The following is a 25,663-nucleotide window of genomic DNA, read 5'->3' as shown; positions in this document are numbered from 1 at the left end:
ATAAAATACCATGTTGTTGTAGGTCAATGGAAAATCGTCCAAACGGCACCAGACTTCAGACTATCATTAATGGTCCGGCCCTCAACAGCTCTATGTCAATTATGGGATGTCCTCATATGCCGTTGCCATGGCAATGCTTCCCCCGCCAATAAACCTGGTGTTGTCGTAACTCCAATGGACAAGGTCCCATCGTCCCCCAGACTTAACTTTTATATCACCGGTCAATGCCTCAACAGCTCTACGTGAAAACCGAGATCTCACCATATGCCCTTTCCATGGCAACACTTCCCTCGCCATTAAACATGGTGTTGTCGTAATTCAATGGAAAATCATCCAAACGGCACCAGACTTCAGACTATCATTAATGGTCCGGCCCTCAACAGCTCTATGTCAATTATGGGATGTCATCATATGCCGTTTCCATGGCAACGCTTCCTTCGCCATAAAATACCATGTTGTTGTAAGTCAATGGAAAATCCTCCAAACGGCACCAGACTTCATATGATGGCTAATGGTCCGGCCCTCAACAGCTCTCCGCCAATTATGGGATGTTATCATATGCCGTTTCGATGGCAACGCGTCCCTCGCCAAAAAACCTGGTGTTGTTGTAATTCAATGGAAAATCCTCCAAACGGCACCAGACTTCAGACTATCATTAATGGTCCGGCCCTCAACAGCTCTATGTCAATTATGGGATGTCATCATATGCCGTTGCCATGGCGACAGTTCCCTCGCAATGAAACACGGTGTTGTCCTAACTCAATGGAAAATGGTCCAAACTGCACCAGACTTCAGACTATCATTAATGGTCCGGCCCTCAACAGCTCTATGCCAATTATGGGATGTCATCATATGCCGTTGCCATGGCAACAGATCCCTCGCCATGAAACACGGTGTTGTCCTAATTCAATGGAAAATCATCCAAACGGCACCAGACTTCAGACTATCATTAATGGTCCGGCCTTCAACAGCTCTATGTCAATTATGGGATGTCCTCATATGCCGTTGCCATGGCAATGCGTCCCCCGCCAATAAACCTGCTGTTGTCGTAACTCCAATGGACAAGGTCCCATCGTCCCCCAGTCTTAACTTTTATATCACCGGTCAATGCCTCAACAGCTCTACGTGAAATCTGAGATCTCACCATATGCCGTTTCCATGGCAACACTTCCCTCGCCATTAAACATGGTGTTGTCGTAATTCAATGGAAAATCATCCAAACGGCACCAGACTTCAGACTATCATTAATGGTCCGGCCCTCAACAGCTCTACGCCAATTATGGGTTGTCATCATATGCCGTTGCCATGGCGACAGCTCCCTCGCCATTAAACATGGTGTTGTCGTAATTCAATGGAAAATCATCCAAACGGCACCAGACTTCAGACTATCATTAATGGTCCGGCCCTGAACAGCTCTATGTCAATTAGGGGATGTCATCATATGCCGTTACCATGACGACAGCTCCCTCGCCATTAAACAGGGTGTTGGCATAATTCAATGGAAAATTGTCCAAACAGCACCAGACTTCAGACTATCATTAATGGTCCGGCCCTCAACACCTCTATGTCAATTATGGGATGTCCTCATATGTCGTTGCCATGGCAACGCGTCCCTCGCCAATAAACCTGGTGTTGTCGTAACTCAATGGAAAATTGTCCAAACGGCACCAGACTTCAGATGATGGCTAATGGTCCGGCCCTCAACAGCTCTACGCCAATTATGGGATGTCATCATATGCCGTTTCCATGGCAACAGGTCCCTCGCCATGAAACACGGTGTTGTCCTAACTCAATGGAAAATCGTCCAAACGGCACCAGACTTTAGATGATGGCTAATGGCCTGGCCCTCAACACCTCAATATGACAATAGTGAGTTTTCCCCAAAAGCTGTTGCCATGGCAACACACCCCTCGCCGTTAAGCACGATATTGCTATAAGTCCTGTGTATATGGTCAAAAACTGTTCAAACTTTACATGTGTGCTAACTGTCAAGCCCTCGACACATATATTAGACCCTCCAGAAAAACGCGGGCAAAAATCCTTGATTATGCGGGCTAAATTCCTTGATTATGCGGGCTAAAATTCCTTGATTATGCGATTAAACATGCTGGGTTTTTATGTGATTTTATGCGGTGAAATTGCTGGAAGTTGCGAAATATGCGTAAAGTTGCGAAATATGCTCTGCGGGAAAAAATAATTAAAAATGTTTAAAATATTGGGCTGTCTTATTTATTCTCTCTCACACAGAACCTGCCACTAACGTTAAACCCCTTTACTATTCAATTAAACACATTCAATGTTTATTTATTGTAAAAGCAATTGGTCTATTTTAATCTCACACACACACACACACACACACACCCTCCCCCTCACACACACTTCTCCGCCTCATTCTGTTTTCAGTTACTCGTTCGTTATCTGACCAGCTTCAATCTTGTAGGCTACTCACTTCGTTTCTTGTAGCCCTCGAAAGGGTTTTGGAGACTGATGCCTCGGTGAACGTGAGTTGTTTGGCTTTCTTGTCCGCAGCAGCAGAAAGCATTTTCGAATGTTTGAATGAATCTAAGTGGGTCGTCACCGTCGATTTTCTCTTATGCTCCAACACACAGTTGCACGGGGTGCAGAATAGTTTCCCCCCACTTTTTGCCCGGTCTTTAGTAGAAATGTTCGTCGCTAAATGAGACGGATTAGATTTTTTCATCTTGGTGTTTTCTCTATCGTGTGAGCTCCACACGTTCACTCTATACATTGTTGTTTACATTGTGTGATGCGCGAGCTGATGACGTCACGTCAAGACGAGTTAACTTTTTATTTCCTCAACTTTGTGTGGAAAATGCGGGGATTATGCGGCCTTTTGATAAATATGCGGCCTTTTAAAAATCTGCGGCATTTTGCTGATTATGCGGTAAATTCTGCGATCGCAGAATCGCGTTTTTCTGGAGGGTCTAATATATGTGTCAGTTTTGAGATTTCGTCAAATCTCGTTGCTATGGTAACAAAATGGTCGACACTTCACAGGTCTGATAACGATGCAGCCCTCAACACATCTAGGCGTATTACGGAGTGTCATCAAATTCCGTTGCCATGGCGACAGATCTCTTGCCATCAAACAGAATGTTTATGATACTGCTGTAACTCCTAAATACCTTGTCCGATCGGCCTGAAACTTCCCACGTTTTCCAACTTGCATAGGCCACGCCCACTTCAATTTTTTACGTAAACTCCCACTCTTTTAACTTTCACGTAAACAAACGAAACTTGCTACGCATATCTAGGGTGTGGAGACGAACAAAAAAGCCTCTTGGAGGAGTATAAAATAACGTACAGGAAGTCGGCCATTTTCAATTTGGTGTCGGAAAAACGCGATTTATCGCGTTTTTCATCCTCCGTACGAAATCTATCTTCTCCTAGGGACTTTATCCGTACGACTCGAAATTCGTCGGGTAGCTTCTCGAGACATGGGCAACTTTTTCCAAACAGTTTGCGGAGCGTCGAAGACCCGCTCAACGCTGCTTGCAGCTTTAATTCTTCTTCTTTTCTTCTGTTACATTGAGATCATCGATGATTTTGAGTGAACATCTGATCTTGATAAGCGATGGCGTGACATGGACTCAGATATAACTGGTACTCTTATTTTTGTAGACCAGTAGATCTTTATTTTTGAGGTATCCGAGGCGTGCCATGGAAATGACACACCAAAAGAAGGTATTGATCTCCTCCGGTGTTGTCCTTAGACTCGAGCCTGACATCTAAAGCTCTCTTTGATCTGTGAAGTGCAATATATCCTAAAAGACCTTGTTGTTGATGTATTGCTCAAATTGTTTAGAGGGGGGTTGTCCACACGGTTTGGGCCAGTATTACTAACAGCCACTCTGGTTTCTTCCAACACAGGCTAAGAGATAAACAAATGATTAAAATAAATCATTGTCTAAAATATTATCCCAACTTCATCCAGCATATATTCTATATTTATTTCACACCAACAATAACAATAGCAAAATTCAAACTTTAATGTTTTGAGAGAAATGTACAAGTATACTACTACAGTAGCTACTATATTTATATTTCCAGAAGTCCTTGTAGGTTGAATAATGCTGCATCCCAACCATACAGAAACCCACGTGTTAGCTTTGGCCCCTAGTGGACGATGGACCCCCTCTTCTGTAACTGTCTACTGCTCTTCCTCAGTCAATGCCTCCTCCTCTAAGTTGTCAACATCATCCTTTTCCTCCATCACTGCCTGTGGATCCTCTTCATCTGATAATATATCTGAGTCTCCCTCACTAATTCTGTTCAGAACTCTCTCTGCCTCAGTTTGTTAGCTGCCTCCTTTTGTATCCTGTAAAATAGAGGAAATAAATAGTAAGCACATCCCTATGTCCTCCGCAGAGGACATTCATGAATACATTTACACTGCTCTGAAAACTCATGAACTACTCAGATGTTCCCTCAAAACACTGCTAATTACAAAATGACATACGTACTATTTTTCAATCCATAAAATGTGCTTGTGTTGATGGACGCCATTTTGAGATACAAGGAAAAACATTTTTTTTAGTCACAAACCCACATACAGTATGTCACATGTCTTTACAGTATTGTCACAAAATAAGGAAGTCCTCTGTGAAGTAATTGAAAGCTGTGGCATATTTACCGTCAAAGTAATAGACCAACACACGTGCACCACACATTCAAAAATGAATAGATGGGTGAGAAAAACTCTCTCGCTTTTGATAAATCTGGAAACCTAACTATACAACAAAAAATGATGTTAAAATGAATCACGTTACCAAGTACAATCCCAATTTCCTGTAATTCTTCCGTTGATGTTTACCAACAATTGGCACAGGCTGCATGTATATCACAGACTGGAGACTGCTAGACATCAGTAAGAACCATCACAATCTCGCTGTAACAGAACTCCTGATGCATGACAAATGTTCTCGTTCCTTAGGTGTAGTGAAAACAGAGGAAAGTTGTTTTTCTGAAGCATTCTCCAGTTTCTTGAAGTTGCACAGGAATGTGAGTTGGAGGACAGGGTCAGCACTGTAAGGAGAGATAGTGCTCATAGTAACAATATACCATACGTATATGTGCAGCTCACACTGGGAATCACTGTGAGAGCGTTTTTTCACAAAGCTTTAGATGAGTGTCATATTATTGTTTCTCCTACCAGTTTGTCATGCATTTCTTTATTACAACACGTGTGTATTTGTTTTATCTCCCCCCAAAATAGAGGTAAATACAAGTATTAAACGTGTGATTAATCATGATAAATCACTGATTATTATTGTGAACAATGCGATAACATATTTTAAATTGATCTACAACACTAAATAAATGAAAAAAGCCCATTTCCGCTCACCATCCATGCCCCTGGTCTCCCTCGTGAATCCTTTAAAATCCAGACGGCTTGTTGACTCCATCTAGTGTCACAGTTTATCTACTACAGCTAGAGCAAGGTATTACTATTTATGTCAAATACGCTGGTAATCAAATATAATTTTATTTAGTCATGAAACATAATGAACATGCAACATTTCCATAACCAAGGACAAAAAACACAGATACAATCCATAGTATCCATAAATATTGGCAGGTAAAATTACCTGAAAACATTTGCATATTACACTGTTCATATGTACATCTGTTAATTCCACCATAAACATTTAAATAAATCGTATCTAAAATGTGTCCTGAAATATAATACAGAACTTCACACAAGGTAAAACAAAACAAGAGAAAATAGTAGTTTCTTTCTTATAACCATGTAATTTGAATCGATGCAAATGCAGCATGCAAAGATGTGGAGCAGACAGCCAGATGTCCACTGCACATTGTTTTACCACTATTCCACATATACACTGATCTTAATCAATGCATATGGTGTTGCCTGTGCTTCCCCTTTTAGAGAATTAGGAGAAAATGGCAGTCCAGCTTTCTGAGTTATATGCAACCAAAGATAGCTGAATGTCCAAATTGACAAATCAGAATCGAGTACTCAACTAAACCTTGTTATAATGAACGACAATAGAACGGCACACAATCTGAATTCTAACAATCTGAGCCTCCTGTAACTTTAAAAACCTCAGGATGAGCTCTGAAACTAGTTCATTTTCCAGCAGGAAAAAAATAAAAACCGTTTGCCATATAATAAAATGACAGTCCTTCCTTGAGATGTCCTCATACTCAGGACACTGTCATGAGGTGGACTGCTGTCATTCAGTTCCTGCCAGTCAGACTGTTAACAGAGCGACCAGAGTATCAGATAAAGTTATTATACATACATACCACCTAGAGTATTGTGAAGTTGTCGGAATTATAAAGGGAAATGGTAATTTTAGCTATTTAATTGACTCATTTGTTGTAAATATTTGCTTTACAAATGTACAATGGTAGGAAGTAACTAAGTACAAGTACTCAAGTACTCTAATCAAGTAACATTCTGAGACACTTTCAATATTTCCATGTTATGCTACTTTGCACTTCTACCCCACTATAATTCAGAGGTAAATTGTGTACTTTTAGACCACTGTATTTATTTATACCTTTAGCTACTTTACAGATGTGGATGAATGATGGGAAATATAATCAAGCGTTAAATCAGACTTTAGTTCCACCTGGAGTAAATTCACAAGCTACCCTGCAGTATACAAAGTCATTCAAACTAGCTGCACTTGTACCAGCTTTGAGAACACTTTCATGATCAATCATTATAAAACATATCATATATATTATTCTGAAATGGACCAATCTGCAAAATCACTAATTTGACTTTTGGTACTTTAACTATATTTTGATGCAAAGGACTTTTACTTTAACAGAGTATTCCTACACTCTGGTGTACAAGAGAGTACTTTTCCCACCTCTGCAAATGTATTACATGTCTAATAAAGAATGGAAATACAATTGTACATCACTAGTGCATTTTCAAGTTCCAAACTATGACAGACCACTGTGGTAATTATAATGACCAACATTTATATTACTTTTCATCAAGTAGATGAACAGAGTTGCATCTGCTAAACACCACATTACCAGTATCATACAAATGTATAAATACAACAATACAAATGTACCAGGCAGTGTAAGACCAAGCAAATATGGTTTCACTTATCTACACTTTTCGGAATATAACTTGTGCATTTTGTTTTGACTTTTGACTTTCATTTTGTAAAAGTCTGAAGTAGTATTTGAATTTATGTTAGTATCAATAAATCCCTGACATGTGTATGCTGTCAGGATAATTGATGTAACAGATGTGTGTGAATCTGTGTGAATTTGTGACGGCCTGCAGACCACACTAAGCTGCCCAAAGTTATCCGGAAGCATGCAGGCTGAGTGCTGTTTCTGCTTTCAAAATAAAAGCACATTTCTTGATTTTTTTATAGAAAATAATATTGCTATATAATGCTTGCTACTAATAGTCGATTTAACTTCCTGCTGGAGGCGTGTAGCGCAGTGGATAGAGCCTTAGTCTGGGGATCAGCTGGTCACAGGTTCAAATCCCAAAGTAGTCAGCATGTGGTTGTGTCCCTGGGCAAGACACCTCACCCCAAACTGCTCCTGTGGGGATTGCCCACAGTATTAAGTATGTAAGTCGCTTTTGGATAAAAGCGTCTAACAAGTAACATGTAATGTTAGCATTATGGTCGCTCCCCCTGCTACTTTCTCCCCTAACACATCTGTTACAAACAAATATGTCTGTGATCAAACCGCAAATCAAAACAATCCTTTTCAGAACTACTGTGTGTAAGTAATGTTGTGTGTTCTACATGTGTTGTCTTGTAATGCTAATTGTAACTGTACGTTTAAAGTGTTTCTAAGTCAATTGAAAACAATCTATTTAAAAAAAGATATGATTATTTTTGTAATTTTAAATTAAAAACTACTGAAAATAACACAATGGCACAAACTCAGTATTATACTTTAAGTACATTAATTATGATAGGTTTGCACAGCTCACCTATGCAACTATTGTATTACTGTTAAATTAAACATCATGACAATGTTCTCAACTGAGCTTTTGCAATACTGTAGAGCAGGTGTCGGCAACAGGCGGACCGCGGTCCGGATCCTGACCCAGATGCCGACCTATACGGACCCGGACCTATAATCAATACATTAATAGGGGATTTCAATTTTGACGAGGCAATTATATTTTAACCGCTACCGACTGGGGGCGAAAGAGACGAGTGAGCGATACAGGGAGAGAAACACAGAAGAAGAGACGAGAGCGCGACAGAGAGAAGCGGAGAGGAAAGTGAGTGAAGAGAATAATTAGCGATACAGGGAGAGAAGCGGAGAGGAGAGTGAACAGTCGTGTTAGCGGCAGACAGGGAGAGACAAATAATTACACATGGCGCTCTCCAAGAAGAGGAACGTGGACAGTGAGAACAGAGCTTTTAACCCTGAGTGGACTCATTCATGTTCATCCTGCCCACTGGGAGCACAGAACCAGTGTGTCTCATTTGTTTCATAGAGACCGTGGCGCTCATTAAAAGTGCCAAAACGCCACTATGAGACAAAACACAAAGTGTTTGACCAAACATTTCCTCTCAAGTCAGAACTGAGGTCACAAAAAGAAGCAGTCTCAGAGCCCAATATTATCAGTCCACCAGGATCAAATGTAAACTACATATCGTTACAGGGCAGGCTAACCGAGGCTAACCAATGAGCACCTGCATGTGTGTATGAGAATGGTCCTGACACCATTTCAGCCCAGATCTAAACTCCTGGCAGGACAAGCTCCAGCTCAATTCTCGCACTGAATGAAACAAAGTGAGTGAAGGACTGCAATTTAAGAGGGAAAGAAAGAGAAACTTTAAAACTGTTAAATTGTTATGATGTGTAAAGACTGATATTGTTCTACAATTGTCTGAAACTGTTCAGTCATGATGTGAAACGGTTAACAAAGAAAAAGGGAAACTCAAGCTGCTGCTACACTTTATTTTATTTATCTAAAATTAAGCACTTTTAAGATGCACATATATTAAAAGCAATTGTATTTATTTTCTCTATTTTATTTTGAAATGCAGCCCGAGAGGAACATTACACATATCCACAGTATTTACTGTATATCTGTATAGTTCAATGTTAATTGACAATAAATATTGTTGTTTTTGAATTGTACTTTCTTTATTTGATTGGTAGTCAGTTGTTGATTACATGCAGACGTTGATAAAGCTACAGGCTACTGCAATATATATCATACTATTCATAAAGCAAGTTAAACATTTTTGATGTTCCGGACCTTTACATGGGGAGATTTTCTCTAACTGGACCTCGTTGAATTTGAGTTGAATACCCCTGCTCTAGAGGTACATAAAGATGTCTTTAATGTTGTTGGTTTAATGGTTTGTCACACCTTGTCAGCGCTGTCATCTGCCCCCAGTCCCGTGACTTAGTTTACAATCTGACAGCTGGAAGCAAAGGAAAGCCCTCCAGCCTCATACAGTGTTAATTTTGGCAGCTGTTTTTGATTTAGTCTTAGTCTTTAGACGAAAATGGTTATTAGTTTTAGTCACATTTTAGTCATTCCTATCCTTCGTAGTTTTAGTCTAGTTTTAGTCGACGAAAACTCAAAACGTGTTAGTCTAGTTTTAGTCGATGAAAATTCAAAACGTTTTAGTCAACTTTTAGTCGATGAAAAATTACATTTTAGTCAAAATGTGTCTCTATACTCTCTGAACACTCCGTCTCCGGCAGATCTCTTTGTCCGCTGCAGCATGTATGTTAGGCCCCGCCCTCCGCACACAGAGAGACACAGGGAGATCGCTCTTCTGGAGTGAAGAGAGCGGAAATAATGATATTGCAAGTTAGAAACGTAAGATGCATTTTGACAGACAAGATGGACACTTGGGGGAAAATATCCTGCATTTTGAATGTCCGATAGTCCACCATTAACACCTTAGTCACGTCTCGTAAACGAAAACTAAATATACATTTCGTCATAGTTTTCGTTATCAAGAATCTATTTTTAGCTCGTCATCGTCTCGTCTTAGTCTTAGTAGACGAAATTAACACTGGCCTCATATGAGATATGTGGTGGTGGCAGTGGCTCAGTGGATAGAGTGTAGTGAGTATATTTAAAGGTGACTTATCATGCAAAATGCACTTTTGTACGTCTTTTATACATGAATATGTGTCCCCGGTGTTCCAGGGAACTCACCAAGTGTCAGAAAACACAACCCTCTCTATTTTCCTCCATACACAAATCTCTTAAAAAGGGGATGCAACGGATCTGATACAGACTGATCCAGATTTTAACACTTCTCTGACGTCACAGAAGTGGCGCTACGGCTATTGGGCCAACTCCACCAATCAGGAGGAGACAGCCACGGACATTGCCGTTCGAAAGCGCTGGAGACGCTGTAGCATATGCCAGACCTGTAGATGGTGCTGTTCTCACAGAATCAACCCATGAAAAGACAGTGTTAAATTGAGCGAAATGAGGAATGGCTAAAATGCATGATCTGTTTGGTATTTTGACAAATAAAAAGTATAAATATGCCTTATATACATACTTGTCGACCCTCCCGATTTTCGCGGGAGACTCCCGATTTCATTGCTGTCTCTTTAGGAGCGCGCGCAACTCAAAGTCTTAGAGGGTGAGGCAGATATTCACAGAAAACAGAACAAGAATCGACAACTACTCTACTCTCTGCTCACTCCTTTCCTGTAAAATACAGGTACAGCCCACACATATGCTCAGGCCGCAAGGCAGTGCACTAACGGCCCGTCTACACTACAGGCATCAAAAAATCTTGAAGCTGGGCGTGTCTGAAGCTTGGCGATTTTTTGCGAGCAATGCGACCAACAACCAATCACATGAATCTCCCGCCCCCGACATACAAAGCAATAGCAATGTTCAAATGAAGTAAACTGGATATAAACTCTCCAAACAGGCGAAAAACCTACCAGTTTCACCCACTGTCTCTGCCACCTCCCTCCATGCCTGGTTCCTCCGGTTTGTATCCCGGTAAATAGTTCTGGTCGTAAAGAACCGGGTGATTTGCTACCGTAATATCTCGTTTGGAATATGAGGAAATGAACTGCGGTCTGGCTCTCCCAGCTTGCACACGGTTTGATTTGCTAGCGCTTGCACTGGCGGGATTTGCATAAACGGGATTTGATTGTCTGATGCCAAGCATCGAGCCTCAAAAGTTGAACATTGTTAAACTTTTGATGCCGATAGATGCTCGTGATGCTTGCAAAGCCATGCCATGCTCCCCACAATGCAGTTCGACAAAGATTAAAAATCTTCTACGTCACCCCATTCAAGTGAATGGGCAAAGCGTTGAAAGCATTTTTCGATGCCTGTAGTGTAGACGGGCCGTTACAACTACAATAACGGCCCATCTACACTACAGGCATGAAAAAATCTTGAAGCTGGGCGTGTCTGAAGCTTGGCGATTTTTTGCGAGCAACCAATCACATGAATCTCCCACCCCCGACATACAAAGCAATAGCAATGTTAAAACGAAGTAAACTGGATATAAACTCTCCAAACAGGCGAAAAAACTATCAGTTTCACCCACTGTCTCTGCCACCTCCCTCCATGCCTGGTTCCTCCGGTTTGTATCCCGGTAAATAGTTCCGGTCGTAAAGAACCGGGTGATTTGCTACCGTAATATCTCGTTTGGAATATGAGGAAATGAACTGCGGTCTGGCTCTCCCAGCTTGCACGCGGTTTGATTGGCTGAGCTTGCACTGGCGGGATTTGCATAAACGGAATTTGATTGGCTGATGCCAAGCATCGAGCCTCAAAAGTTGAACATTGTTCAACTTTTGATGCCGATAGATGCTGGTGATGCTTGCAAAGCCATGCCATGCTCCCCACAATGCAGTTCGGCGAAGATTAAAAATCTTCTACGTCACCCCATTCAAGTGAATGGGCGAAGCGTTGAAAGCATTTTTTGATGCCTGTAGTGTAGACGTACCGTAAGCATGTTAATGTTAATCTAACATCTCCGGCGATCCACTAGCACCACCCCATTTTGCATTTTGAAATGCTCCCGATTTTTGAGGTCTAAAGGTTGGCAAGTATGCTTATATAGGTATGGTCCTACACTATATAATTCAAATATAGCATGATAGGTCCACTTTAAGGTAATTAGTTATAAGCTCTATTTTTTCAGCCTATGTCTGCACAGCCGTTACAATGGCCAAACTACATTAAAACAGGATTGTCCCCATTTTTTCTTTAATAGTTACTAACATTAAACATTTTAATGAGATATGGACCGCAAAACAAAAAATTTGCCTGAATAACGACTTTAGAAGTTGACATAAAAGTCATCTGAATGTCACTTGCAATGACAGTGTTGTGTTTTTATTTTATGAACCTTTTACATTAAAAACAAGTTAGAATTTTCAAAAAGTCTTATGTTTTTTTTCCGGGAGGAGGCCTTTTTTCCAGTTTAGAGCAATAGCCCCTCCAAATGTCTGTGCACGTCCCTGCCTTGCTGTTTAACCTGATAGTTGTTTTCCCTTCTGCAGTGAGACCTGAGCAACAGCAGGACCCTCTGGAAAACACGAGTTGAATGTCTGTCTTTTATTATGAAAACCCAGACAGGAAGACCATCCTGTCTCACTGCTTGTATCTTGTCAGTCTTCATTTCAGGGTTGGCGAGCGTTCCAGCCCTCAGCAGTGGAGCGACTCTGGCAGCCGTGGCGGCCGCCTCTCACCCTCCCACGTCCCGCTCTCAGTAACCGCCTGAGCTGCTGATGCGCCCGGCTGCCATCACTGGCCGTTCGCTCCTTGCACCTCCGCTGAGAGCCCCTCTCCTCACCAGGGACCCCTGTCAACATAACACCCGAAAACAACTCGCACACTGGACTTCAGAATACGCCACCGAGCAGTATTTCACCCTCCGTTTCTGAATGACGGGCGGTCGGTTCGACTTTGACGATGGTGGCACCTACTGCGGAGGCTGGGAGGACGGCAAAGCCCACGGCCAGGGTGTGTGTACCGGACCCAAGGGCCAGGGTGAGTACTCGGGCTCCTGGTCCAACGGATTCGAGGTGGTCGGCGTCTACACCTGGCCCAGCGGGAACCTGTACCAGGGCTACTGGGCGCAGGGGAAACGCCATGGACTCGGCGTAGAAAGCAAGGGGAGATGGGTGTACCGGGGAGAGTGGACTCACGGGTTCAAGGGCCGGTACGGAGTCCGGCAGAGCCTGAACACACCGGCCAGGTACGAGGGCACCTGGAGTAACGGACTGCAGGACGGATATGGCGTGGAGACCTATGGCGATGGAGGTAAGAGGGGAACACCTGGGGGAGAGATTCTGATCGAGTAACTGTTTTCAATTTGTATTAGTTGACATTTGGCCCAGACTCGTTAACGGTAGCCTTTCAACTTGGAATAGTCAATGTGTTGTCTCAATTAACCCTACAGAGCTGATTGTTTATGGTGACGGAGGTGAGAGGCAACCATAACAAGTGCAATGATAACATTTAGGGGTGCACCGAATGGGAAATTCTTGGCCGAAACCGACACCGAAAATAGGAAACAGTTGGCCGAAAACCGAATGCCGAAAGGCCGAAAATGATTAATAGAAATATATATATATATATATATATATAATGTATACATTTTTTACCAATGTTGTTCAGCTGCCTGATTATGGGAAAAGACATGATTATGGCTAAACTTAACTTAAATAATAATCACTATTATGGGTCCATAAAACATTTATTCAGCACTTTTGAATGTATACAGTAAATTAATTCCAAGTCAAGTGCATTTTCTTTTCTCTGTAGGATAACTACAACAAAGTGCATTCAGAACAAAGCCAAGGTGCTTTAAAACTGCATAAACATCTAGGCCAGTAGGCCCACAACAAAATTGTGTAAATAAAGACTGTAACAGCCAGGCCTTCAACAACAACAAATGCACCTATAAGTGCATGCATACAAATGTGCAAACTGGATAAATCCACATGAATGTAACTATTTACAAATGAAATTACAATTCAATTTCAAGAATCTGTAAATAAGGCTGTCTGTCCTCATAAGCAAAGTAGTAAACATTGTATAAAGATACATAAAGTGAAAACTGGATACAAAATCCACAATCAATTACAAATTAAATTAAAGCTGCGAGCAGCGTTGAGCGGGTCTTCGACGCTCCGCAGGCTGTTGTCCGCACGTCGACGTCAGGCAGATGTCTCGAGGACTCGGCCGTTGGCAAACGTGGGAAGTTTCAGGCCGATCGGACAACGTACACAGGAGTTACAGAAGTATCACAAACATTGTGTTTGATGGGGAGTGATCTGTCGCCATGGCAACGGAATTTGATGACACCCCATAATACGCCTAGATGTGTTGAGGGCTGCATCGTTATCAAACCTGTGAAGTTTTGGGCCGTTTGGAGCAAGTTAACTGGAGTTATGAGAGAACCGTGTTTCACGGCGACCATTTAGTTACCATAGCAAGGACATTTGACGAAATCTCAAAACTGACACATATATGTCTCGAGGGGTTGACCGTTAGCACGCATGTGAAATTTGAACACTTTTTGAACATTTAAACAGGAGTTTTAGCAATATCGTGCTTAACGGCGAGGGATGCGTTGCCATGGCAACAGCTTTTGAGGAAAACTCACTATTGTCACATTGAGGTGTTGAGGGCCGGACCATTAACTGTGATCTGAAGTCTGGTGCCGTTTGGACGATTTTCCATTGAATTACGACAACATAGAGTTGTATGGCGAGGGATGCGTTGCCATGGAAACGGCATACGATGACATCCCATAATTGGCATAGAGCTGTTTAGGGCCTGACCATCACCCATCATATGGAGTCTGGTGCCGTTTGGACGATTTTCCATTGAGTTAACAGAACATCGTGTTTTTTGGCGAGGGATTCGTTGCCATGGAAACGGCATACGATGAGATCTCAAATTTCATGTAGAGCTGTTGAGGCATTCACCGGTGATATAAAAGTGAAGATTGGGGGACGATGGGACCGTGTCCATTGGAGTTACAGCGACACCGTGTGTTATGGCGAGGGATCCGTTGCCATGTTAACGCCATATTAAGTAACATCGGATTTGACGTAGAGCTGTTCAGGGCCGCAGTGTTAATCATCATGTGAATTTTGGTGGCGTTTGATCTTACTCCGCATATTTGTCCGGGTGTTTTGATTTCAAGTGGTGGAGTAATCCCGAAGTGGTGAAAGTCTTTGCAGTTACACCCCCTCGAGAAATGTCAGCTGAACACGTTTTACAAATCGCAATCCGCGCCTCTTTCTCTGATATTTTTAAATATCTCCAAGCGCCAGACATGTTGGCTGTGAGCCAGCCGCGAGCATGGTCGCGCGCCGTGCTTGTCGCCGCATTTTGATTACGTCATCACAACAACACGTTAGCTGACCAACGTAACCCTGTTCCCTGACATTCGGTGATATTTTTTCGGTTCTAAAACACTTTCGGCCGAAAGGGCCTTTTTAACCATTTTCGGCCGATAATTTTCGGCGGCCGAATATTCGGTGCATCCCTAATAAAATTAGCAATGGACTGTGCAAAATGAATTATATAACTTTGAATAAGAGTAATAAAGACAATGAAGATAATAGTAATAATGGAAGTAGAGGAAGGATACCTTTATTTTAGTTATTTAAATCTCATGTTATAATCAAATATCTGGTCATTACATTTCATAAAAACGTAATTATATTTTATATAATTTTCATTTCATATAAACATTTAGTTAAAATGCCCATATTTATTGTACTTTGTTAGGCTACATTGTTTATCTTTGTGAGTGCATAACATAGCATAAAATAGGGCTTGAATTAAAAGAATAAAAGTGCCAGAGAAGGATGCCATATATTGGTACCGAGGTCTGGTCTGTCCTGTAGACCTTAGACCTGGGTCCTCCAGGAGCATCTGATCGGTCGAACCTCAGTGGTCTTACTGGAGTGTCATGGTGCATCAGCCTATTAAGAAACAAAAAAATAACAAAGCAAACTGATTACCCCTGCATTAAAATATAGAGAGATGTCAGAGCGGGGCCTGCCTCATAGCACTGACATCCACTCTAAGACCCAATTTACACGGGACCGTTTGCGTTTACGCACCGTATGCGTTTTAAAAAAAGTCTTCCGTTCACATGCATTCGGCTCAATTAACGTGTCCTCACACGAGACCGCTGGAAACGCTGGAAACGCTGTAGTACATATGCCGGGCCTGTAAGTGGCGCTGCTGCCGCCACAAAATACACCAAAAGCAGCGAAGAAGACCCCGGAGCATGGCTGCCATGGTTGCCATTGTTGCCCTTGTCACTACTAAGCGGCAAACTCTGGGGAACAGCCGGGACGCCAATACGGAAGTACAACACACTACATACATGGGCCGCTAGGGACTGACTGCAGAAAGGAGCAATTTCCATAGACCCCCATGTTAAAATGCAGAAAAAAACATGTTTCTACCCATGGATGCAATAAATATTATTATCGATATAGTTAGATTCCACCTTCATGATTATGAATCTGTGAGTGAATTGTTTTCTAACACAACCCTTTTATTTATATTAGGCCTTAACGTTTTTGCATAAATTAGGGCGTGGTCACTTTGATGGACATGTACATGCCTCACTGTCAGCTAACAGCAACTTGTCCACTCTGCTAGGCTACAACCATAGAGGCTAAAACGTTAGTTAGTCATAGTACTGTACTTGACCCTTTAGCTTTAGCCGTGTTCGTGGTGATTGTGCCTTTTAGGGAATATTGTTACAAATACCAGACAATTAAAATGTTGTGCTGTGCGCTTGAATGTACTAACAGAACTTCCAAGAAGTCTGAAATGATAATATTATACATGTTAATCCCGTTCGCAGGTGTTTGTGTGCTTGGTAGCTTAGCTTATTACTTATTAGCCAGCTAAGGACGTAACCCTTTATACATACATATACATTTTAGTTTATGATTCAGCCTTGGGTAAGACTTTTATAGTCTATAACTATGACGCCCATAATGCTAAATGCGAGCCAATGTTAATAGGGGACCCAATTATCCCAGTGGCCGCCGGAGCTAACGGAGGGGGGCTAGCTCTAGCCGGCGTCCCGGAGCTAGCCTACTGCGGCTCCGTTAGGTCCGGGCGATGGAGTCCGTCGTTATAACTGGAGATCAAGGAATGCAGCAAAACGCAGACTTGGTTCGCCTGCTGTAGTATTAGGTAAATAAATTATGTTGAACAAGGCTTATTAAGCTGAACATCGCCACAATTGTTCTGCTATGTATCTGTACTTATTTTCTTAACGTGTGAATGACAAGCATTAAGAATAACAAAATACAGATGTAGCACTGAATTTCAGACTCCAGCTTACAGCTTCCTGCCTACGACCTGCCAAAGACCAGTATAGAGGAATGTTAAGCCCTCCCACTATTTTCCAAAAGGGCGTTGCCAGATTTTCAATTTCAGGTTTTAACCAGGAGATGGCGCTTCATTCACAAATACAGAAAGACAAGTTTCATGGATTTTCAGTTGTGTTTTGAAGAGCATTTGAACACATCAATATTTTAGATCAACTAAAGTATATCTAATCTTGTAATTCAATAATATATAGTCTTTATATATTAAATAATCATAATTATAATGTAAATGTTTACATTACACTTCTTTATTTGTTATGCTCATACTTTAACCTTTACAATCCCTTACGAAAGTTAACTATAGTATTACTATAGTATACTATAAGAGTTGTATAGTTTCCTATAGTAAGTTTGTAGAGTTCTATAGTATTTTTCACCAGCTATCGTATTACTATAGTCTTTTCTGTAGTGCCATTTTACTAGCTATAGTAGCCCTATAATATTTCAATAGTAATACTATATCTAGATCTTTGTAGTATTCCTATATTATTTTAAATAGTATAACTATAGTATAATATATAGTGTTTCTGTAGTTGTTTTTTGAACACACTGTAGGCCACTCCTATAGTAATAGCATGATATTGTCATAGTGAATGCATATTATTATATAGTGTTTGTAAAAGTATTACCATAGTGTTTTTTTTTGGTGTTTCTGTATTAAGACTATATTATTTTAAATAGTACTACTGTAGTATAATATTTAGTGTTTCTGTAGTTGTTTTTTGAACACACTATAGAACACTCCTATAATAGTATGATATTGTCATAATGAATGCATATTATTACCATAGTGTTTGTAAAAGTATTACACTCCTAATGTGTTTTTAACAAACGGCTGTGTCAAAGGTAATTCAACACATTCAGTGTCATTTCTGAACTATTTTACACACACATGTGTGTACATAGAAAAAATAAAAATGCACATAGTCAACACATTAGTGTTGACTAACACTGGGCTAACATTGGGCACTAACATTGGGCACTGTCCTGCCCAATCACGGTTGAGTTATTTCAAATGTATCATTTTTCAACTGTCCAACTGTCAATCAAATGTCCCAACTGCCATTGCACCTCTGGCTGCTGTGGACCATGGATGTCAGCGGAGGAGAGTCTAACTCAAGGTAAGTTATACAGAAACAAAACGTTTTTAACAAAGTGAGCAGATATATTGTCATAATGTGAGCAAGCTAGGGGTCTAAATACATATTTTTAAACTTAAATAAATACTTTTTGCCAATGTTGAACAGCTAACTATTGTTTGAGTTTAGCTGCCTGGATGACAATTATTTTCCTTTAGGCCGTTCTTCTTCTTTTTTATTATATTTATTTTATCTTAACTTAATGTCTTTTCTGTGATCATTCTTCAATCGGCATTATATTGATAGCATTAGCAGCTATATGTTTAATGCTATCTAGCTACTTTGGCTAGGTTTCATTGTTCGGCCAGATGTGGCGAGAAAGTGCGAGTGAGGCTGCGTTGCTATACAGTCTCTTACAGTGCAAATACGTAACTTACTCGCACTAAAGTTATTTATTAGTAGTACGTGTACACTACAGTTGACCTGTTTCTGACTAAAACATCAGCCACTACTCTATACTTGCAAATATTATATTGTGTAGAAGGGAGATTTCATATCTGTCTCTTGTCGCTAAGGCAACTGTGTATGTGAGACGCAGCGTCACGCACGGCAGTTAGGCCTTCCCGATTTGATTGGTCGTAAGGGAAGGGCCGGCGGGCTTTCCTTCCGACCAATCAAATCGTTGGAAGGGAAGGCCGGCGGGCTTTCCTTGACATGTCCCTGACACAGCGGACTGCGGGTGTAGTATAGAGTGAGTGTAGCGTGCAATACTGTGTTTCACCACACATTAATTTAGAGGGGCGCTGTTTCAGTCTTTGTAAAATACTCACTGACAACAGCGAAGAGATGTTTGTAAATACAAATAAAAAATATAAAGAAATACCCAGCCTCCAGGAAAAAACGCCACTGGAGGCTGAGCAGAATCTCCCCTGTGCTTCTCTAGAAGTTGTCTTTATGGGTGAAGTTAATTAACTTAAAATTACCATACTGGTTATAATTTATATAAGGTGTGTATTAATGGGTTTGACTAGAAGATGATAGATGATGGCATTTGATTTAATCTGGCATAATATGATTAGTCAACATCAGGATGAATTTGTCTTTTTCTTATAATTACAGGAAGCGGGAATGAGCTGCAGGAATCTGTTCCTAGCAAAAAGTAAATTAAAAGAAAAATCTACAGTGTCCAAAGCACAAACCATCTCCTGGAAGTAACAGGTGGATTTGGATTTGTCCTTGATAGGATTTTAAAATACAACACAGACTTCAAAGAGTTTATAGATGTTGATAGAAGTGAGAATCAGTAACTTTGACAGATTCCAAGTGCACTTTTCGGAAGCACCGGATCTTCAGCCTGTCCTAAGAGAAGTCTCTCAAACTCAGGTATACATGTACCATGCTTGTTAAATTGTGTTTCAAAAAATCACACAGGCCAGAACTTTACTTTTTGCTGTAGTTGCTCTTATTGTTTTGTTCAGCCAAGAACCAGTTCTTCTGAATGGCCTAACTGATCTACTTAAGAAGAAAATTCCAGAAGTATTTGATGAACTGCAAAATGGCATTCTTACCGAGAACACCAGCCTCAAACTTGTCAGAGTTTGCTTCTCTGACTTGGTAGAGAGGCATGGGTTGTAAGTATATGAATGTGAAATGTGTGTGAAATGTGGGTTGGGACACTTTTTCCCTTAATTTCATTGCCCAACCATTTCTGTTTCAGGCCTGAAATTGTTCTTGTAATTTTTTTACATTTAACTTATTCGTATTCATATTCTGTGAACAATGTATTTTATTTTGTTAATAAAGTCCCTATCTTTCAAATTGAGACTGCTCTGCCTGCTAACTTTTATTTGTTGATACCATACTTACTATAGGGATGAAGACATCATTATTAAAGCTAATTAACTATAGATTCACTATAAGATCACCATAGCCAACTCTATAGTATTACCATAGTAATTTTCTGTAGTGTTTTCCAAAAAACCATAGAAATAATATAGAAAGCACTATAGTGATACTACATAAAACTCAATAGTATAGCTATAGTAATTTCCTATAGTGGCCGAAAAACCATAGAAATACTACAGGAAACACTATAGTATAACTGTAACTTCCCTATAAGATCACCATAGCCAACTCTATAGTATTACTAAAGTAATTCTCTATAGTGTGTCCTAAAACACCATAGAAATACTATAGCAGTTTTTTGTGGTATTTCTATAGTAATTCTTAATAGTAATACTATAGTGTTTTTTCGTAAGGGATCGTTTGCTTTAATATGCAGTATATTTTTTGTATATTTTTGTGTTTGCTTCCTCCTGCTCCCTTTCGGACACATACTGTATGATTTATTATTATTATTATTATTAATATGAAGATATTATTAAGATAAGATAAGATGTTACTTTATTCATTGAACATTTTACTTTAAAATGTGCTGTCCCACGGTAATTCAGAAGGCTCACAGGTCACATTCCGACCATTATTTAAAACAATAGGTGCTTTCACACCGTCTACAGTTTGATTTGTATAGAGGGAGCTCTGACAGTTTTCGAATTACCCATTTGCTTTCGGGGAGCCCTATTTTTCAGAGCACATCCTGCTACTAAATATGTCACACGCACGCTCTGTTGACTGGCGCAGCAGCGCGGATGCGATCAATTGCTATAAAAACACTCATCTACTAATACAGACGGTGTCACTATGCCGGCGGATGTGGCCGTTGTTGAAGCCTCTTCAGGCTCCGCATCGGCAGGCCTCTCCCTCGGTGTGGAGCTGTCAAGCTCGACCCTAACGCCGCTTACAGCCAGCCAACTAAAAGTGTTTTTCTGTTCACGTTGTCATTTTTAGACTCCTTCACTTCTTTGCTTGTGAATCCAAAAGCTGTGACGCTTGGCTGTTTTCGTTTTGCCATATTTTTTATTACAAAGCCAGAGTTAAAAAAATATCAATATGAACATTTCAAATACCGCGCCGGCATCACCGCCATAACCATAGCAACGTAAGTAAGAATGCAGCGCCGCCACGTACAGATGGCAACACCCAGACATATTCACAAATATAAAACAAATATTCAGAAACTGTAATGAACAATAACTATTATTTATTTCAAGAACTGTTATTTACAGAAACTCAACATTTCTAATCTGTGTGACACAAATATGCACGATTGTTTTGGGCTCCCCCTATTTATCTCAAAGTCAGCCATCAGGAGAGCTCCCTCCCTCTTCGGGGGAGCCAAGCTCCCCCTAGCTCCCCCCCATTTCGAACAGTGTCTGTGGCTGAATGGCCAGCGATTAGGTTCGGCGCATTTATCATAGGTGATCAGAGCTAACTGCCTGCCGTCAGATTTCATTTAAAAAACAGATCTGATTTTAAGACTATTTCTGCGCTCATAAAGAATGATAAGAATAAGAATAATGCGTATTGAACTGGTTTCATTAATTAGTGAGTTTATTTAACACTAGAACCGCCAATCGGGTCAATTTGTGTGATGTGTGTTGTGTGTGTGCAATGTAACTTTTTTTCAATAAAATATTAAAGTCTCCCAGTCCGTGACTTTTCCTGAAAGTGTGTTATGTAGCACCCTATGTTGCTAAAAATAGCATTCTAATAGCGGGATTTGACGGGTTTAGGTAGGCCTATACAAAAACCTCTGGCGGTTCTAGTTTTAAGGTAATTAGGTACAGTAGAAGCCCTTTTTTTTTATCAGTAACGAATTTAGCAGTTGAACATAAAAGTCAACTAACTGAGGGTCACTTGCAATGACAGTGTTGTGTCTAATTGTAAGCTTGTCACTCAGAGTAACCTACCGTTAATTTAGCTGCTGGAGAAGAAAGATCAAGGGGGGAGGGGGGGAGAGAGCTGTGGTTGATGGGCCATTAGTTGTGTAAATACACAGCTGAGAGCTGCCGTTTCATTCAGACTGTTTAAAAAATGGTAACAACGGACTATTTTTCTTAGCGGATGCATGTCAATTTAAATCAATACATACAACTATTTTTTAAATCAATACATACAACTATTTTTTAAATCAATACATACAACTATTTTTTAAATCAATAAAAACATTTTCTAAATCCATAAAAGCATTTAAATTAATATTGGGATTCATGTCGTTACTTTGTTGAGAATGTGGCCGTGTAATAAGCGGGATAATTTGCAGCGACTTGTTCCTTATGGGGAAAATAACACCCGTCATGTGTGTGTAGTAGAGGTGTGTGTGGTTAAAACACTTTCATGAAGTGAAGGAATTTCCTTCTATAAAACAGCTGTGGGCAGCAGTGAGTGTCACGGACATTAATTCTTAGATCAAGGCAGACTGGTGCACACACTCTCCTGTCCTGCCAGGCGACACGCCCGTTCTAAGCCGTGTCCCTCACTCCTCACATCCCAAGCATCCGCAAAAAGTGTATTATGTTGTTACATCTCAGATGTTATGTTTCAGTTGTGCTCTGTCTATGTTCAGTGATGCAAACTTGTCACCTTTCGGCGAAATTTGCCGTTTTGAATCCAAAATAAGTTGTTTGCGTGATTCATGTAGATCTGCAATAAAAACATTTTTGGGGTATGGGGGGGTCTGGTACCCGGAGTAATCTGCGGCCGTGAGCTGTTATGTGCCATCATGACACGCATGGTGTTCTTTTTTTATATATTATAATGAAGTACGAGCTGTGTGCTCGAGTCTTCCTGCCTGTCGGCTCTGCTCATGGTGGATGTATAATAAGGCTCTGCTGCTCCGAGATGATGGTCTAGCTTCAGCAGCTACATTACCTACGGGTGCGTTCGTTAATATTAACTGTGCGTCCGGAGTCACTGTGGCACAGACTGGACCGCTGGTGAACAGCTTTTAGAACGGGCCGTTCAGGTGTTCACAGCAGAGATCCCTGTCGGAGCGGCAGAGCGTGATGTGAACTGAAAAGTTTTTCTGTGGCAATATTATTTAAGGAATCGTTGAGCGAGCTAGCTAGCTAGCATACATTGTCACTATCTGCTAACGTTAGCTTTAGCCTTCTATTTCTAATAGTTTTTTTCATAGGCTCTAAACAGAGGTGGTATAAGTATATATTGTACTTGAGTAAAAGTAGAAGTACTCAGATCTTGTACTTGAGTAAAAGTAGAAGTACTCAGGTCTGTCTTGTACTTGAGTAAAAGTGGAAGTACTCAGATCTTGTACTTGAGTAAAAGTAGAAGCACACAGATCTTGTACTAGACTAAAAGTAGAAGTACTCAAATCTTGTACTTGAGTAAAAGTAGAAGCACTCAGGTCTTGTACTTGAGTAAAAGTAGAAGCACACAGATCTTGTACTAGAGTAAAAGTAGAAGTACTCAGATCTTGTACTGGAGTAAAAGTAATAGTCCCAGAGTGTAGGAATACTCTGTTACAGTAAAAGTCCTGCATTCAAAATGTTCCTCAAGTAAAAGTAGAAAAGTATTATCATCAAAATATAGTGAAAGTAGCGACAGTAAAAGTAGTCATTGTGCAGATTGGTCCATTTCAGAATAATAGATATGATATGTTTTATAATTATTGATCATGAAAGTGTTCTCAAAGCTGGTAAAGGTGCAGCTAGTTTGAATGACTTTGTATACTAAAGGGTAGCTTGTGGATTTACTCCAGGTGGAACTAAAGTCTGAGTCAACACTTGATTATATTTCACATTATTCATCCACATCTGTAAAGTAACTAAAGGTATTACATACATGGAGTGGAGGAAAAGTACAGCATGTACCTCTGAACTGTAGTGGAGTAGAAGAACAAAATAGCAAAACATTGAAATACTTAAATAAAGTACAAGTATCTCAAAATTGTGCCCAAGTATAATACTTGTTGAGTTTATGAACTTAGTTACTTTACACCATGTGGCTATAAAGATAGAAAGACTAAGCCTTGCACAGAGGCATGAAAATACATTTTCAAAATGCTCAACAGTGCTGCCAAAATTATAAACTGACTACTACACAATTTAAAATAAATGCTTTTATATATTTCTATTAGATGTGACTCTTTGGCGTTTCTGTTATTATTAACACTGCTGCTTTAGTTGTTCTGACTGCTAAAATCCTCTGTTATTCCGTTGGGTGGGGGAGCCGGGGGCTCGGATCCTTGTCACCTTTTTCATACCTGATGTGTTTGCATCCCTGTATGTTAAAAAGTCTCAGTCACCTTAATTCATGTAATAAAAACATCTCAGGTCAGTAACACTCAAAGCTAAATGTGCAATACCATGTTCAGCTATGTTACTATTTATAATGTTATTGTTGTTACATCAGAAGATGTACATATTGGAATGATTTCTTAACTTACAGTAGGCTATTTTTTACAATGTGTGTTGGAAGGATTTATTAAATTACTATGAATATTGTCATTGTTGAAGTTTTTTACAGAAGGGTGAACTATAAGCCCGAATTACATAACATTTTATACCTAAAAACATAAAAGCCACAATAAATAAATCACAATTATTCTAGTTATTTTTACCTCCCGTATTGCTTTCAACCCACCAGCTTTTATGGTGTTGTTACGTCACTAACTGTAAGCTTGTCACATACAGTCTATGGTCACTCAGAGTAACCTACTGTTAATTTAGCTGCTGGAGAAGAAAGATCAGGGGGGAGGGGGGGAGAGAGAGTTGTGGTTGATGGGCCATTAGTTGTGTAAATATACAGCTGAGAGCTGCCGTTTCATTCAGACTGTTTAAAAAACGGTAACAACGGACTATTTTTCTTAGCGGATGCATGTCAATTTAAATCAATACATACAACTATTTTTTAAATCAATAAAAACATTTTCTAAATCCATAAAAGCATTTCAATTAATATTGGGAGTCATTTTGTTACTTTGTTGAGAATGTGGCCGTGTAATAAGCGGGATAATTTGCAGCGACTTGTTCCTTATGGGGAAAATAACACCCTTCATCCAGATGAGGATCCCTTCGCTACGCTTTTGGATCCTGATCGACCGGCGAAGCTCCATTAAAATATACATATTTTTGGTGAATTACTGAGTTTAGGCACGTTAATAACGTTTTAATGAAGTTGAATACAGTATATTCATATGTGTCAGTGATTTCATGTCAATTCGGCGAACATAAACATAAATGATCGTGGTGAAGATGATGATTAAATTAGGATTAAAAATCGAGAGCCGGGCTGCATTTCCTCCCGTTCGTTTTTTTCGAATAACAAAATTATTTTGTTAAATAACA

General features: G+C 40.2%; 1 protein-coding gene across 2 annotated transcripts in view; it reads left to right on the top strand.

Annotated features, from left to right (window-relative positions):
• The first annotated feature begins 12,608 nt into the window (after window positions 1-12,608).
• Window positions 12,609-25,663, top strand: part of LOC307020816 (junctophilin-1-like) — a 94,560-nt gene continuing 81,505 nt past the window's right edge. The window contains exon 1 of one of the 2 annotated variants that reach the window (XM_079652403.1): window positions 12,609-13,264. In XM_079652403.1, the coding sequence (XP_079508529.1) occupies window positions 12,886-13,264 (379 nt within the window). In that variant the 5' untranslated portion in view covers window positions 12,609-12,885. The remainder of the gene's footprint in view (window positions 13,265-25,663) is intronic. The other variant, XM_079652402.1, reaches the window with a different exon arrangement.

Source organism: Notothenia rossii, assembly GCF_949606895.1.
Source record: "Notothenia rossii genome assembly, chromosome: 9".
Taxonomy (NCBI): domain Eukaryota; kingdom Metazoa; phylum Chordata; class Actinopteri; order Perciformes; family Nototheniidae; genus Notothenia; species Notothenia rossii.
Note: the sequence above shows the minus strand (reverse complement) of the source record. Positions and strands in the feature narration are given on the sequence as shown.